Here is a 13,903-nt window from a genome sequence, read left to right on the forward strand (position 1 = left end):
AAAGAAGAGCTTCTTTATCTAGGCCAAGTCTTATGAACTCTTCTAAAGATTCCTCGGAAGAATCAGAGTTGTATATGTTTGCATTTTTGTGGGTGTTTGATTGTGGTGGTGGTTGTTCATTTTTTGTTGCTTTTTTTTTTTTTCCAACCCCTTACCTTGAGGTAGGTTGAATCCCTAAGATTATCCCTTTCTACATTAAAACAGACTGTTAATGTAAGTGACAGATGTATTCCACATGTAGAATAGTATCATGAAGGAGAGCAGGATTGCACAAATCTGGAATAATTTTGTGATAAAGAATTAACAAAAGTCCAACATACAAATCCATTAAATGAATTTCACTAGTCTAGGTATGCTGATGTGGTTAATACTAGTGTAAAATTCCTGGAGGAGAGGTGCAAAGAAAGCTTTCTTCAGAGCACTTCAGTTAAGTGGAAATTAATAAAATCCTAACTGTAAAATTATTTGCATAGGAACTGCTACTTTTAAGAGTTTTTTTTTCTTCCTTGATATGTTTGTTTTGTATGTCTCCAATGTCTAAGACAGAGCAGGATTTGAAATACCATACTCTCCCCACTCAGATATTTAATGTATGTATTCAGTCTTTATAATTAAGCTTCAATTCATATTTTCCCAAATTCACATTTTCCCCTTATTTTATTACATTCTTTACACTGATAATTATTTATACTGCTCAGAAACTTTACCATATCACTTAACAGGCAAGGGGGCATATTTTTTTCAAGACCAGCAGTATTAATTTTTTTTCAATTTTGTGTCTAAACAAATACTAAAAGTCCCCTGAATGCTGAGGTAAAACTTGAGCTCATAATTTATAAACATGACCCTGTCAAAATGGTTGGTTGTGTAATGTTCTCATCCATCCCACCAATCCTACTTTGACAGTTTTTGCTTGTTCGTGTACTGCAGACAATTCTCAAGGAAGACAGAATTTAGCAATGCAGTCCTAACTAGCATTAGGCATATTGTAGTAAAATAGCTTTTGTGAAAGACTTGGACATGCCCTCCCTGTACATCTTAAGATAATAAATCAGCATACTTCATCTTGAACACCTTGAATTTTTGAATTTGTCCCATGTCTCTAAACAAAGAGCATAATGGAGCACGTTAAATAGTAGAGAAGCTACTGCTTTATGAAAATTTTCTTTTGAGAGTACCATTGTCATGTAGTCATGAATCCTGTACATTAGACTATGCTTTTTTGTTCTCTTAGGAATCACAGCAGTTGGCTTCCAATACTCCTTTCTCCCCAAAGACATGTTTTTTTTTACTTTCACTAATTGAAAGCCCCACTCAGAGAATCATAGAAGGGTTGAGGTGGGAAGGGACCTCTGGAGGTCACCTGGTCCAACCCTCCTGCTCACGTGGGACTACAAGGAGAAGGATGCCCAGGACCACCTCCTTTTTTGAAAATTTCCAAGAAGGGAGACTCCACCACCTCTCAGGGCAATCTGTTCATTTTTTTAATTACCCTATGTATAGATGGAATAATAAATATATACATATAAATTAAATTTTAAGAACTGTGTGCGCATCCTAATGCAAAACAAATAAAAACAAGCAAAAAGAAACAAAACAGGAGCTTAGTTTACATTCACTTGTGCATGCCTGTGCTAAAATTAATGAACCACTAAAAATTAATTCCATCTGCATTTGCCTGTTACAGTTGCATGATGACACGATTGGGACTTTTAAAGTGGGAAGAAAAATATCATATTTCATGTGCTTGATATGCCATCACAGATTTCATGTAAAACATGAAGTACTATTTGCAATTTTGGCAGATAAAGAGCTTGATTTCCAGGGTACGTTTCTAGAGGCTAAACAGAAAATAAATGTTAATGTGTTATATATATGTGATATATGTGTGTTTTTTATTATTACACTTTTTTTTAAACTGACTTTTGCTTCAGTAAATTAGGAAGGAAGAATGCAAAGTTTGTGTTTGCATTGGGTATGAGGGTATCGTAACTATTCTTCTTGAATTTTTAAAATGATTTTAATATATATATATATTTCGTGGTACATCTTTGGTCTGTTTTAATGAGGCCTTCAGTGTGTCAAGTCAGAACTGTGATTTTTGGACTGGGTTTTACAGATATCTTTCTGATCTTCATGCGCCTGGGGACCCTGCTTGGCAGTGCATTGGTGCTCAACATCAGTGGATTCTAAAGCTCATGCACAACTGCAAGGAGAACTATGTTAAAGAACAAAAAGGCAAGGATATATTTTTTGTTGTATATACATATATCTGTTTGACACTTAGGAATTTGGCATTGCCTTTTATTTGACAAGATTTAGTGTAAAAATGATACTTTTCTCCATTTAATTTTGGTAGTTTTTTACAGCATTGAATACTGAAATGTATTGTTTTCTTTATTCTTATGAAAACAAAACAGCAATTGGAATTTTATTTTTGTTTAACTTAGAACTTTTAGGCTCTTTACATGGGAAAAGCATTGAATTTCAATCATATATCTGAAGTTTACTGTCCTCTAGAAATATGTCTTGGAGGCCACATTAAATTTAGATTGTTTGAGTCTACTATTTTGATTTCATTTCACAGGGTATGCTGGTAGTGTATGAATATGCAGGACATAAGGGTATAGTGGAATAAATTGTAATTTCTTGATATGCAGTGAATGATGCACACACCTGTGAGACTGGCTAAATATCCCATTTGTCCATGTTGTATTAAGAACTATACAAACACTTATTTGTGTTCTGTATGTTTTTGCCAGTATTACTCCCTGAAGAAATGCACCCTCATAGGTATTGCTTTCAGGTGTAGCAGCAACTTAGCTACTGGCAAACATAATCTATCACATCAACGTATTTTCAAAAGGGCATAGGTGGAAAGCTATTGGCCTGTCATTTCTAGTAAAATCTGAAAACTGTATTAGAAAATGACAAGTAGTGTCTTGTTTCTCAAGGAGTCTTAGCAGGATTGCTGATATTTCTGAAATAAGTAGATATATTGGAACCTAACTTCTCTTGGCTTCTGGGTAACACCCATGTTCAGTGTTGCTGTGTGTGTATCCCAAACCAAGTAAGGTGTTTTCTTATGAGAAGGCACAAGAATTTTACTGAGTAAAAGCTGTTGCAGATAAGTGCTGTGAAGTTGCCACAAAATGCTTAAATTTTCTACTTTAGCAGAGGTTGCGACAACAGGTGTAGGGTTCACATGGTGCTTCACATATGACAGCATGTTTTAGCTGTAAGCATGCACAGACCATCTTTGTTCTAAAACACTTTATTGAGTGCTATGGGATGAGTTGGAATGCCAGGTTGGTTTCTTGGCCTCTTGGTCAAAATTCAGAACATTTCCATAACCTCCCCATCTCCTGTGCTCCCCAGAAAATTGAGATACCCTACCTTGCAACACACCTGTCAAGGGCGACACCAGCTTGAAAAAAACGGCTGCCATTAATGATTCTAAGCTTTCTTTTTCTCTTTTCCACTGCAAAATGCCATCTCTCAGCTTCTCAGCAAGAAAAACAGGATCATAAAGACATTAAATACTTGAGAGTTTTTTGTTGTACTGGTCTGTATAATTTTGATATGCGTGCTCCAGTAAAATATTGAAAATGAGCCTAAATTCCTTGGCTTGTCTTGAAAATCTCAACCAATGTGATGTTTTTCTTGCAGCGATTCTGCTTACCTCAGCCTTAATATCAAAGGGACTTTTTATGTTAACAGCTTTGTTTGGCTGACAGAAGGAGGAATTTACATAACTTGACTGCCCAGTAAATGCATGTATGAATGGTTAATATTTGCATGAAAAAAGTGGTAATATATTATGACTGCCATTAAAAAGAGCCAATCTAATTTAAATAGCTTTCTTTTTTCTTTTATATGGTCCTTGTTGATACAATTTTTGCACAGTCTGTAAAATACTCAAGTATTGATCCTGGTTGATGGAATTCCCCATTTAGTATCTAGTTGGGCAAAAGTTGCTAAACTTAGTTTCTCATTTCCATACATCTTTAATTTTAGCATACACCAGATGGGAGAAGGCAAAGAGAAAACTCAGAATTGGTATTAACTGCCAAGCAGAACAGTGCTGATTGTGATCAGAGACATGGAATTTATTTTAATATACTTTCTTTGATGTATGCTTTTCTGACAGGAAAAGTGTGCTTTTTCACTCAGATATCAAATTAGTTACGCATGATTTTGAGAAATCAAATCAACCTGAAGTCAGAAATGTTGTTTCTATGTTCATAGTTTCAGAGGGTATTTTTAAGAGAGAATAGTAATAAATTTTCAAACTGGAGTTTGAAACATTCTTCCAGAAAAGATTTTGCGTATCAAATGTTTGGAGGAAGAGGTAGGTCATAATGTTGATAGTCTCTTGAAAGTGCATTAGATGTTTTTCTAGGTTTCTCTTTTTAACAGAGATAATATGTATTGTTTCTAGCAGATGGCATATGCTAGATTATACAAACAGAGATTACAATTCCACCTTGAATATACCAACAGTTTCTGGCAATTATTAGCCGTTTTTCTGCAGACCGTGAATCTGTGGCTTCAAACTGACTGACTCAAAACACTTGAGTGTAGTTAACTTAAATCTTTATAGCAGATTGTATCTATTTATGCATTTGTGCACGTATTTTTCAACTTTCAACTGAGTTTGTGCAAAAGTATTTTGTTGATGATTTAGTAGTTTTCAAAGCACATTAGAGCTCTGAGTTGTTAAACGTGATCCATTTTTTTACTATGTGGAATGGATTTGGAATTAGACCAAAAAAAACTTTGCTTTTCTTATCTGGAAAAGTTTTTGGTAAAAACTCTACTGACATTCCTGCACAGAAGGTTTGTAGCTAATTGTCAAAAACCAAGCATCCTCAAATACATGTAATTTGTTTGTGGTGCCATGATGCATTTGGGAAGAGAAGGTTAACATTGTAAGTGGCTGTACTTTCAAGACTATCTGAAGCATAGTTGAAGAGTGTAGTTAACTAATGTACATGCAGAGGTGGTTGAAAGTGCTATCACAAAACCACAAATTAGAGATATATTTTCATACACATATATTTTATTTTTATATCTAAGTGTGAATCCTTCACACTCAGCAGCACTTCCATATGTAAAGTAAAACAAGAATAGAATAGCCTCAGTGCTTTACTATTATTAGAGATTAGCTCCTTTTTGTAAAAATACTCTGCAGTTGTATGTCCAAAGAACTGCAAAATATCACAGTATAGTACAAACTCTGATGGAGCTTGAAATATGTGGCAAATTTACAGTGCTGTAATAGTCTTGGAGTTCGCTCTTGGACTGTGTTTCTGTGGTTAGCAGAAGTTCTTTGTGTTTCAAGTACTATCTGTTTTCAGTTAATCCTGCTTGTATTAATATTATTTCCAAAAATTGAAAGGTGTGTCAGGCTGTACTAAACTTTGGCAGATGATTTGGCAGTGTGTCTTAAAGACAGTTAACTACCAACAGCGAATTATTCAATCAGATGTCTTCTCTGATTTAAATAGGCAATTATTAATCGTAAAGCATACAGCAATCTTGTCATTAGCTATTTGGTTGTGTTCATTTCAAAGGGTGCAAGTAGGATTTGAATTTTATAAAGTCCTGTGTACAAACTCCTTTATGGCAGTGCTAGCATTTTGGAGAGAATTTAATTTCCCTTGAGGAATATCTATGTATGTGTATTAACATACCATTTCCTCTCAGCCTTAAACCCTACTGATTTGCTGATTAGTCTCAAGTTATGTGGACTTCTTTACATACTCCGATATGGCAGTTGTTACTTTCACAACTTTGCTTTCATCCTAGCTCTCTTACGCTGTATAACCATAACTGACCTTCTCATTTGTGAGGTAAATAATACAGGCAGAATCATAGAGTCCTAGAATCATTTAGGTAGGAAAAGACCTCTAAGATCATCTAGTCCAGCCTTTAACCTAGGACAGAAGATGAGAAACTGTTGAGATCCAAGCCCATAAGTTGAAAGGAAAGAGCGAATATGCATCTATGACAGCAGATTAAAATTTCTTTTGCTCAGACGTATGAGAAGCCAGGACAGAGAGAGAGACTCAACAGCATAGTCAAAGCCATCATGGAAGCATTAGGCAGTACAGGGGATGCTCAGATCAGAAAACTTGAATGGTAGTGTCCTTTCATAAAGCCATCCTCCCACTTCTCTGATAGTCAGAGTCTTTCATAAAAGATGCCCCTATGGACACGGGACCCATCTGCAGCTGCCTTGTGCTCTACCTCTACAATGTTGTGATGCTTGGAAATAAACAGATTTATTAACTTTTTGTTCTATATTTAATATCTGTCTTTTACTAATGGAATAGACACTTTTGTGCTCTTTTATTGTTTTTGAAACTTATTTTTTTATGGTCATGAAGTAATTTCCTGAAGCACCAATAGATTCCATTTATAGCTCTGACTGCAAAATGCTATTGCTGCCCACTGGAAGGACCTAAAGTAGGTAAAGCTAGTTTGCTGCTGTTATTTAGTATGTAGATACATGTTAGGGAGATAGAAATGTGTGAGACTAGGACAGGAGAAATATTTTTGATTACTATGAATATAAAATTTAACATAGAAAAGCACTATGCTCAGTCAAAGTAGTATTTCTAAAATGTTTCGTAAACAATACCTGAATGACAAACTTCATTGTGCTGGTATTTTGTGCCTTGTATTGGCTAGTCTGAGTTGATTCTTCTGAACTTTGAACTTAGAATTTGAAGAAGTCTGGAGGCTTTTGGACCTGCTTTCTGGATGCTATGCTGTTTCCTTCAACTAAAACTTTTAAATATTTATATTTTTTAACTTTACTTGATAATTCCCCTACTATTAGGACATAATTTTAGATTTTTAAGTATGGTTTCTGCTTCCCAGACTTGGAGTACAGGAAACATGGGGGATATAGTGACGTAAAATGACATGAAAATAAATGTAAATAAATGAGGTTTAGTTTAAAATTTGCCTGTGGCACTGGGCAGGTAGCCAAAACGAATTAAGCAATGTAACTATTGGGGAAAGAAGCTATGGAGATTAAGACTATTTTCTGTGTGGCCAGTGGTTATTGCTTAGACTTTGAATTTGCTAGGCAGTTTTCATGATGCTATGAGCTAAAATGCATAGGGACTTTAATCAAGTTATCTTAAAAGTGACTAAACATCTTCTAACAGGCCTTTTTGAGATATAAGTAATATTAGTGCAAATAAGCTATCTGTTAATACCTTCTAGAAATTGAAATTGTAAATGGAAACACTAATGAAGTGGTGGTGTGATCTTTCTGCAACCCTTCTGGCTGCAAAATATACAGCCTCTTAACGTTCCCAAGATGGAGACAGTTCTCAATACACAAGTATACTAGTTCAGTCAGTTTCAGCCGTTCAAACTGCTAAAAAAATAGTCTTTGCAGCACTCAGAATATGGTGCAGATATCATTAAAAAAAAAAATAAAAAAATTTTGTGCTAGATTAACAGCAGCTGTGTATAGCATGAAGGAGAGAGACGGTTACTTAGACCACATTGGTCTGTCTTCTGTGCCACACTGAGATTCTGTTCACCTTGCAATGAATGATCTATCTTTGTTAGATCAGACAGGCCAGCAAGGCTTGTGTCAAAAGGGCCTTTTCAATTTGTTATCCTAGCAGCTGGTTCTCTTCCATTGCCTTTGCTTACTGTACATCTGGAAGAAGACTTCTTACAGCTGGGAACCATTTCACGTCTAAACCACATCCCCTGTCCGTAGCAGAAATACTCTCTTGACAGCAGTCGTCAAGCAAACCCTTAATGGGTTATTAATTGAAAAAAAAAAATAATCAGTACAAAATTTGACGCTGGATTTGTTTTCCTTTAACCACCTGTATCTGTAACTTTGCTGATGTTTAGACTTTTGTTGGGAAATGGAGGGGGCATTGTTTGAATAAAAATAAAATTTTACATAAGAATCCATCCCACAGACAGTAAATACCGTGATTAAAAAGAGGCACAGGTAGTATAAAATCAAAACTGAGAAGGACTGGTATTACTGAAGATAAAAGAAACTCTTTGTGGCTTGAATTTTACCTCAGTGTCTTCCTGAGTCTTTTAAATCACTATGCAGGATACTTAGTGGAAGTGGACTGATCTCAAAGTTGCTGAAGATCTCAGTGTCCGCTGGAGCTCACGCTAGTAAAATGACATCATTTTTGTTTATGTGCCGAACTTGGAGTATTTGGCTTTTGCTTCAGTGTTTTTTGGCCTGCAGAACTGACAGTAAGGCTTACCCGTAGATTGTGATGTGAAATACTTAGAACACCACTCAAAATAAGAGTAGGCCCAATTGCCTTTTTTGTGGTAAACCAAAGAAATCATTTCATTATACATTTAGGATAACAAAGACTGACCTTAAGTTAGGAGGGGTGAGGGGGGAGTACATTTGAAAATGTATTCAGAAAATGTGCTTTCCCTAAAGTGCAGCAATTTTAATCTTTAGCACTCATCTCTTTGCTAGAAATACAACCCATTTTCATGTTGATCTTTTAAACCTGTCAGATTCCAAATAAATGTTTATGTAAAGTTAGAACAAAAAGAGTACTCAAGCAAAAGAATAAAATGCAATCATTCATTTGCTGAGCAGGTTAATTTTTAGGTAATTTCTTCTGCTTGCCTATTTTTTTTTAATTTTTTTTTTTTTTGCCCAGACAAATTGAAATTCTCTCTGCGGCGTCCTTGAAAGGAATCTTATCCTGGTCGTGTCAGTGCAGGCTCCAGGCACCGTGTGTTTGGTCAACAAGCAACAGTGGGTGGTCAGGCTGTAGCACAGGACAAGGGCCCGCTGTGCGCAGGAAAAAATGTTCAAAGGTGTTTAAGGGTGGTAAGGAAGTCTGCCGCCCTTCAGAGCGTCCGGAGGCTATAGATCAGCGCTCCCTCGCCATTGTAGCCTGTGAGAAAATTCACTGCGAGATACATAATGGATGAAAGAATACAGTGACTGTATTCACCTGGTTGCACATCTGTACAGTCGTTTTCTTTCCCCCTCATGCTCATATACATGCCCTGGTTGTGCATTTAGTCTGTGTAATGACTGGCGTTTGACTTGCCATGGGGGATCACACTGAAAAACTACTCAGCCCGAGGCTGGCCACTTGTAAACATTTTTCTTTGTCGCTGCAAAAAACACTAGGCCTGCGTTATCCTCAGGTCACTCGGTATCTTTTGCAAAAAGCCTTTTATAAAGCTTCAGCGGGACATTAGCGCTGAGACAGGCTGACAGAGCTGCGGCCGAGGCCTGGTGGCAGCTGGGAGGTGAGGTGGGCCTGACGCCCGCCAGGAGCCTCACTCCGCTAGGAGGCAGGGGGACACAGCAAGCAGGGCTGTGGCGCAAAGGATGGGTCTTGCACTCGGTTTTGTAATGGGTTTGAAATACAAACGTCGAGCTGCTTTTAAAAGCTTAAATCGTTGATCATGGAAAAATCGTATTTTAGGCAAATTTCACGCTAGTCATCTTTTACACTGGGGCTGCAACGTGCTACGTGCCACGAGCATGCAGACAATGATGTGCACAAAAGCTGGGGTCAAAGTGTATGTACATCAGCCATAAATACTGTAGGCGTATACGTACCCTATAGCAACTCTAGTGCTGATAAATTTGGAGAAAAGTGAAAACCCAAATAAAGTAAATGACCTCAAAAAGCATCGTGCTTGTATTGTATTTTATTAAAATCCTTATTCTGGTGATATCTTACTTCACTAGGACAGGGAGGTCTGCAAAAAAAGACACTGCATTGTTTGTATTTCACACGGTATCTGAATAACCTCAATTTTTTTCTGCATACCTTTAAAATATATGTGCAAAAAGTTGAAACCCAATAAAATATTTTAAAAAGAAAAAATTAAAGCAATTATTAAGGTCCTCAAAACTTGTTTGATCTCATGATTTCACAGTTGTAAATGTAAGAAGGATTTAATTATACTTCTTGTACTTACTTGTCATGACGAGGTAGAAGTGGAGAATGTAGTACATTTATTTTTCCTGTGTTTCCTTGGTTAAATATACACTTGGCACTGTAGTCACTGACAGATATGTTCCATGTAAATGCTGTGTTTTGGGGGAAGAAAATATTTGTGTGACTTCAAAGATGCAGTACGTTTGTTAAAAAACGGATGTCTGCCAGGAATCTATTTTTCGTACCGTTTGCTTATACAATATCTAAAAAACTGTTAGCAAGGTAGAAAGTTAATTTCTTAAAAAATTGAGATTTTTGCTATGTGATATTCAGGATCTAAGAATGTAGAAATAGTATAAAATCAGATAATGAATAAGCAGTAAATTATTATTTTGGTATTTTATTTAGTTTTATAAATGTTATTGTCTACAGTTCATACTAATATTAATTCATTGTATTACATTATGCTGCTAAAATTAAGCTCATGGCTCCAGGGAGGAAATGAATTGGGATGGGAGAAAAATTGTTTGTTAAGTTTACTCCTTTTTTTTTCTTTTTTTCTTTTCTTTTTTTTCTCTTTTTTTTTTAAACACAAGATATATGCATTAGTATGCAGTCTTCAAGCGCTATCTTCTGGTCGGCTGCAAGCAAGATCAGCATTGCTAATGTAATCCAGATGTTTATTAGTCCTGAGGGTATATGTGCTGTTGTAGTTCCCTGCTGCTGTGTTATACTTGCTTGTAATGCTAGACAACCAATTAAGAAATTAGTTCATGTTAAACTTTCTTTTCCTGGTACGGCTGCAAACTGATGATGTGGTTTTTCTGGTGGAACAAGAGAGTATTCTTTACGTGTTTTCTGTTACTGGTGAATATATAAACCATTTGGACGATGTGGGGTTAGTATATCATCAGCAATACAGAATTTTTAGCTTTTCAGCTACCTCAGGCAAATGGCTTTAATTGAACTAATTCACATTAAGATGTTTTGGTAAGTGTGTCTGTTTTTCTTAATTCTGAGGTTTAATTGGCACTGTCATTTTTAGATACCATCTGTTTACAAGAAATTCCCCGTATTAACAAGGTGTTTGAAGGGTGAGAGCATAACTCCTACACGAAGACATCAAAGAGGGAAATTTTGGTGTATCATGCCTTTTTCTAAATGTAGTTTTTGTGGAAATAGCATTTTTATTTTTATGTATGAAATATATGTGCTTTTTAACTAGCAATGCCTGTGACAGTTCTGATTTGTATTTTTGGGCATGTATTTATTTTCAACCAAATAAAAGGCAGATATGAATCTCAGAGACAATTTTTTGTGGAAACCAAAGAACTATGGGAGACACGTAAAAGTTCTTAAAACCTTTTATGCAATTTTCTTTTTATTTTGAGTAGAATCTCTGCAAGGTACCAAATGCATCTCATATCTTTTTTTTTTTTTTTTTAATCAAAAAAGACATTGTTTTACTTTTTTCTGCACGGTTGCTGGAATGTTTTCACACAAGTTAATTATTGCAAATTTACAACATTTAAGATATGTTTTAAAAGTTAAAGGCATTTAATTCCTGAATGCAGAAGATACGTGACCTTAAACAGATCTCTGTTATATGGGCAGTTGCATAGTACATGTTCATAATTAACTATTTGTAGCATCCATACCTACTCTAAAAACTTCTGATAGCTTTATTTTTTTTCCTTTCTCGTATTTTTAGTTAATTCAGAGGGAGAAGTCTTTTCCCAAATCAACTTATAGTAGAAATTGACCATGGTGCTACTTGCCCATTGCAGCAGATTCCATATAGCTGAAAATTCATTAATTTTCAAGGTGTAATAAATATAAGCCAGTTTTAATAAGTGGTGTAGAAGTTGAATAGTCAACATATTCATAATGCAGGCCAAATATAGTCAATTAACACAATGTATCCATTGCAGTTTTCCACTATGTAGCAAATAGATCTACATGTATTTATTTAGGTATTTTATAGTGTGAATGGTAGCAACATGAAGCAGGGAACTGACAGCTCTGTAATGACAGTGCCTCCTTGAGGCCGCAGGAAAATCTGTTTAAAAGCCATTAAAAATTATGTGAGGAAAAACTATTTTCAAAAAGAAGCAAAAAACAATGCTGTCATCTATTGGAAGTTTGCAGTGATTTTCACAGTGTTTAATATTGTTCTTTAAATCCTGGCTGTTGAAGTAAAGTGACTAGGTGTATCTTTACTACAACACTGGTCTGACAGAAACATAAATTCAGAAGAAACATACTTCAAGTCCTTTTTATTTTGTGTTATTCTTGTTCCTGTATACAGTCATGTTAGAATTAGTGCTCTTACTGTGTGGCTTTCCTGTTATTTTAAGTGAATGCAGGTATTGATGGAAAAGATCAAGCAATATAAACTCAAACTCCGAGATTCTCACTACAAAATTCCTTATGAATTGTGATTAATTCAAGTTCAGATGTGTTACAGCTCACTTGGCCAGTGCTGATATCCTTTTTGGTGGTTACTTTCAGAAATATATCTGTAAAGTGAGATGCATAAACCATCATTGTAGACTTCAAGAGAAATACCAGCAGCGCTTTAGTATATTTAAAAACAGAAATAAAAAATCGTCATGGTCTTCTCATTATGAAATTGTTTTCCAGAACATTTATTAGACCCCAAGTATACACCTCCACCAAGTTAGATCATTGTTTAGGGCTTGTTTATAGTGATCTACAAATGGAAAAACACTCAAAGAAAATACAATTAATTTGAAAAAAGTAACTGGTTCTTTGCAAAATATATTCTGTGTTTTGAACTATGTGTACGTAGGGGGTGATTTATAGACATGCACAGGAATATGGTGCAATTAGTTCACCTGCTTCACGATGGGTGGATTCTTACTACCTGAATTCTGTGTAGGTCAAGCATCTAAGAAGTAGTAGAATACTCTGCCCTTTACTGCTTCAGTTGCAGACACAAGAAGCCTTTGCAGTTGAAAAGTATATTCAGTCATATGCCAGTGTGTGTCACGTCATTAATGGTATAAATACATATTTATCCATGGCTTTCAAGCAAATAATTGTAGGGTCTTAATTGTAAAAGCTGAGAAATACAGACCAAAGAACATTTTTCACGTGATAAGTGGTTTTGGGTTTGTTGTGGGTGTCAATAGCCATGTTTTTGAATGGCATTTGTGTGGATGAACAAACAGTCTAAATAAGATTAAGAATGTTTTTGATAGATAACTTTAGTCTTGTATCACTTCCAAACTAATTCTGAATCCATATGCATTTTCATGTCAATTGATGTGCAAAATCATTATTACTACTCTTTTTCCCCCTCCATAGGCACCTCATTGATCCACAGCCCAATGTTAGACCTGGACAGTGACATGCGTCCATCTCCAATTGGCCACCTCAGTCAAACTGCTTCATTGAAAAGAGGCAGCAGTTTTCAGTCTGGCCGTGATGATGGTAGGCATCTGTTTTGTTTGGAAACACAAATCTGTAATTCTCTATATCCAGTGTGCTGCACAGTCAGAAAAACAAACAGAAACCTAGATTCTGTGTGTTTATTGTTTTCGTTTGTTGGTAGACAGCAAATCTCTCCAGTCACCATTACTAACATTATGTGCTGCTATAGATTATCTTAGATCTCTGTGAAGACAAAGTCTTAGAGGTGAATTTTGAAACTTCACTCAAATGTTTTTTTGTTTTGTTTTGTTTTGTTTTTTGTTTTTAATGTTAGGACCTGTGTTCTTTCTTCTTGTGTATTACCGTTGCTTATCAAGGGGTTCTTCTGTTTCTTGTGTGTTGTTTTTTTTTTGTTTGTTTGTTTGCTTTTTTTTTCCAGAAGTAAAAAGCAGTTCATAACTAAAATCTTTGTAATTTTTTTTCCACAGTATCAGATTTTTTTCCCCCCTTTACATAACCACCTACTTTTCCATTGCTGTTGTTACATCTTTTGTGTGCGTTTGAGACAGATCTTGTAT

The 13,903-nt window shown here is 35.6% G+C and overlaps 1 protein-coding gene across 2 annotated transcripts in view; it reads left to right on the forward strand.

Annotated features, from left to right (window-relative positions):
* Positions 1-13,903, forward strand: part of EXOC2 (exocyst complex component 2) — a 131,944-nt gene that overhangs the window by 51,636 nt on the left and 66,405 nt on the right. For both annotated transcript variants that reach the window (XM_084281499.1, XM_084281500.1), the window contains exons 11-12: positions 2,120-2,238; positions 13,260-13,385. In XM_084281499.1, the coding sequence (XP_084137625.1) occupies positions 2,120-2,238; positions 13,260-13,385 (245 nt within the window). The remainder of the gene's footprint in view (positions 1-2,119; positions 2,239-13,259; positions 13,386-13,903) is intronic.

This window comes from Netta rufina (assembly GCF_964035555.1).
Source record: "Netta rufina genome assembly, chromosome: 2".
Classification (NCBI taxonomy): Eukaryota; Metazoa; Chordata; class Aves; order Anseriformes; family Anatidae; genus Netta; species Netta rufina.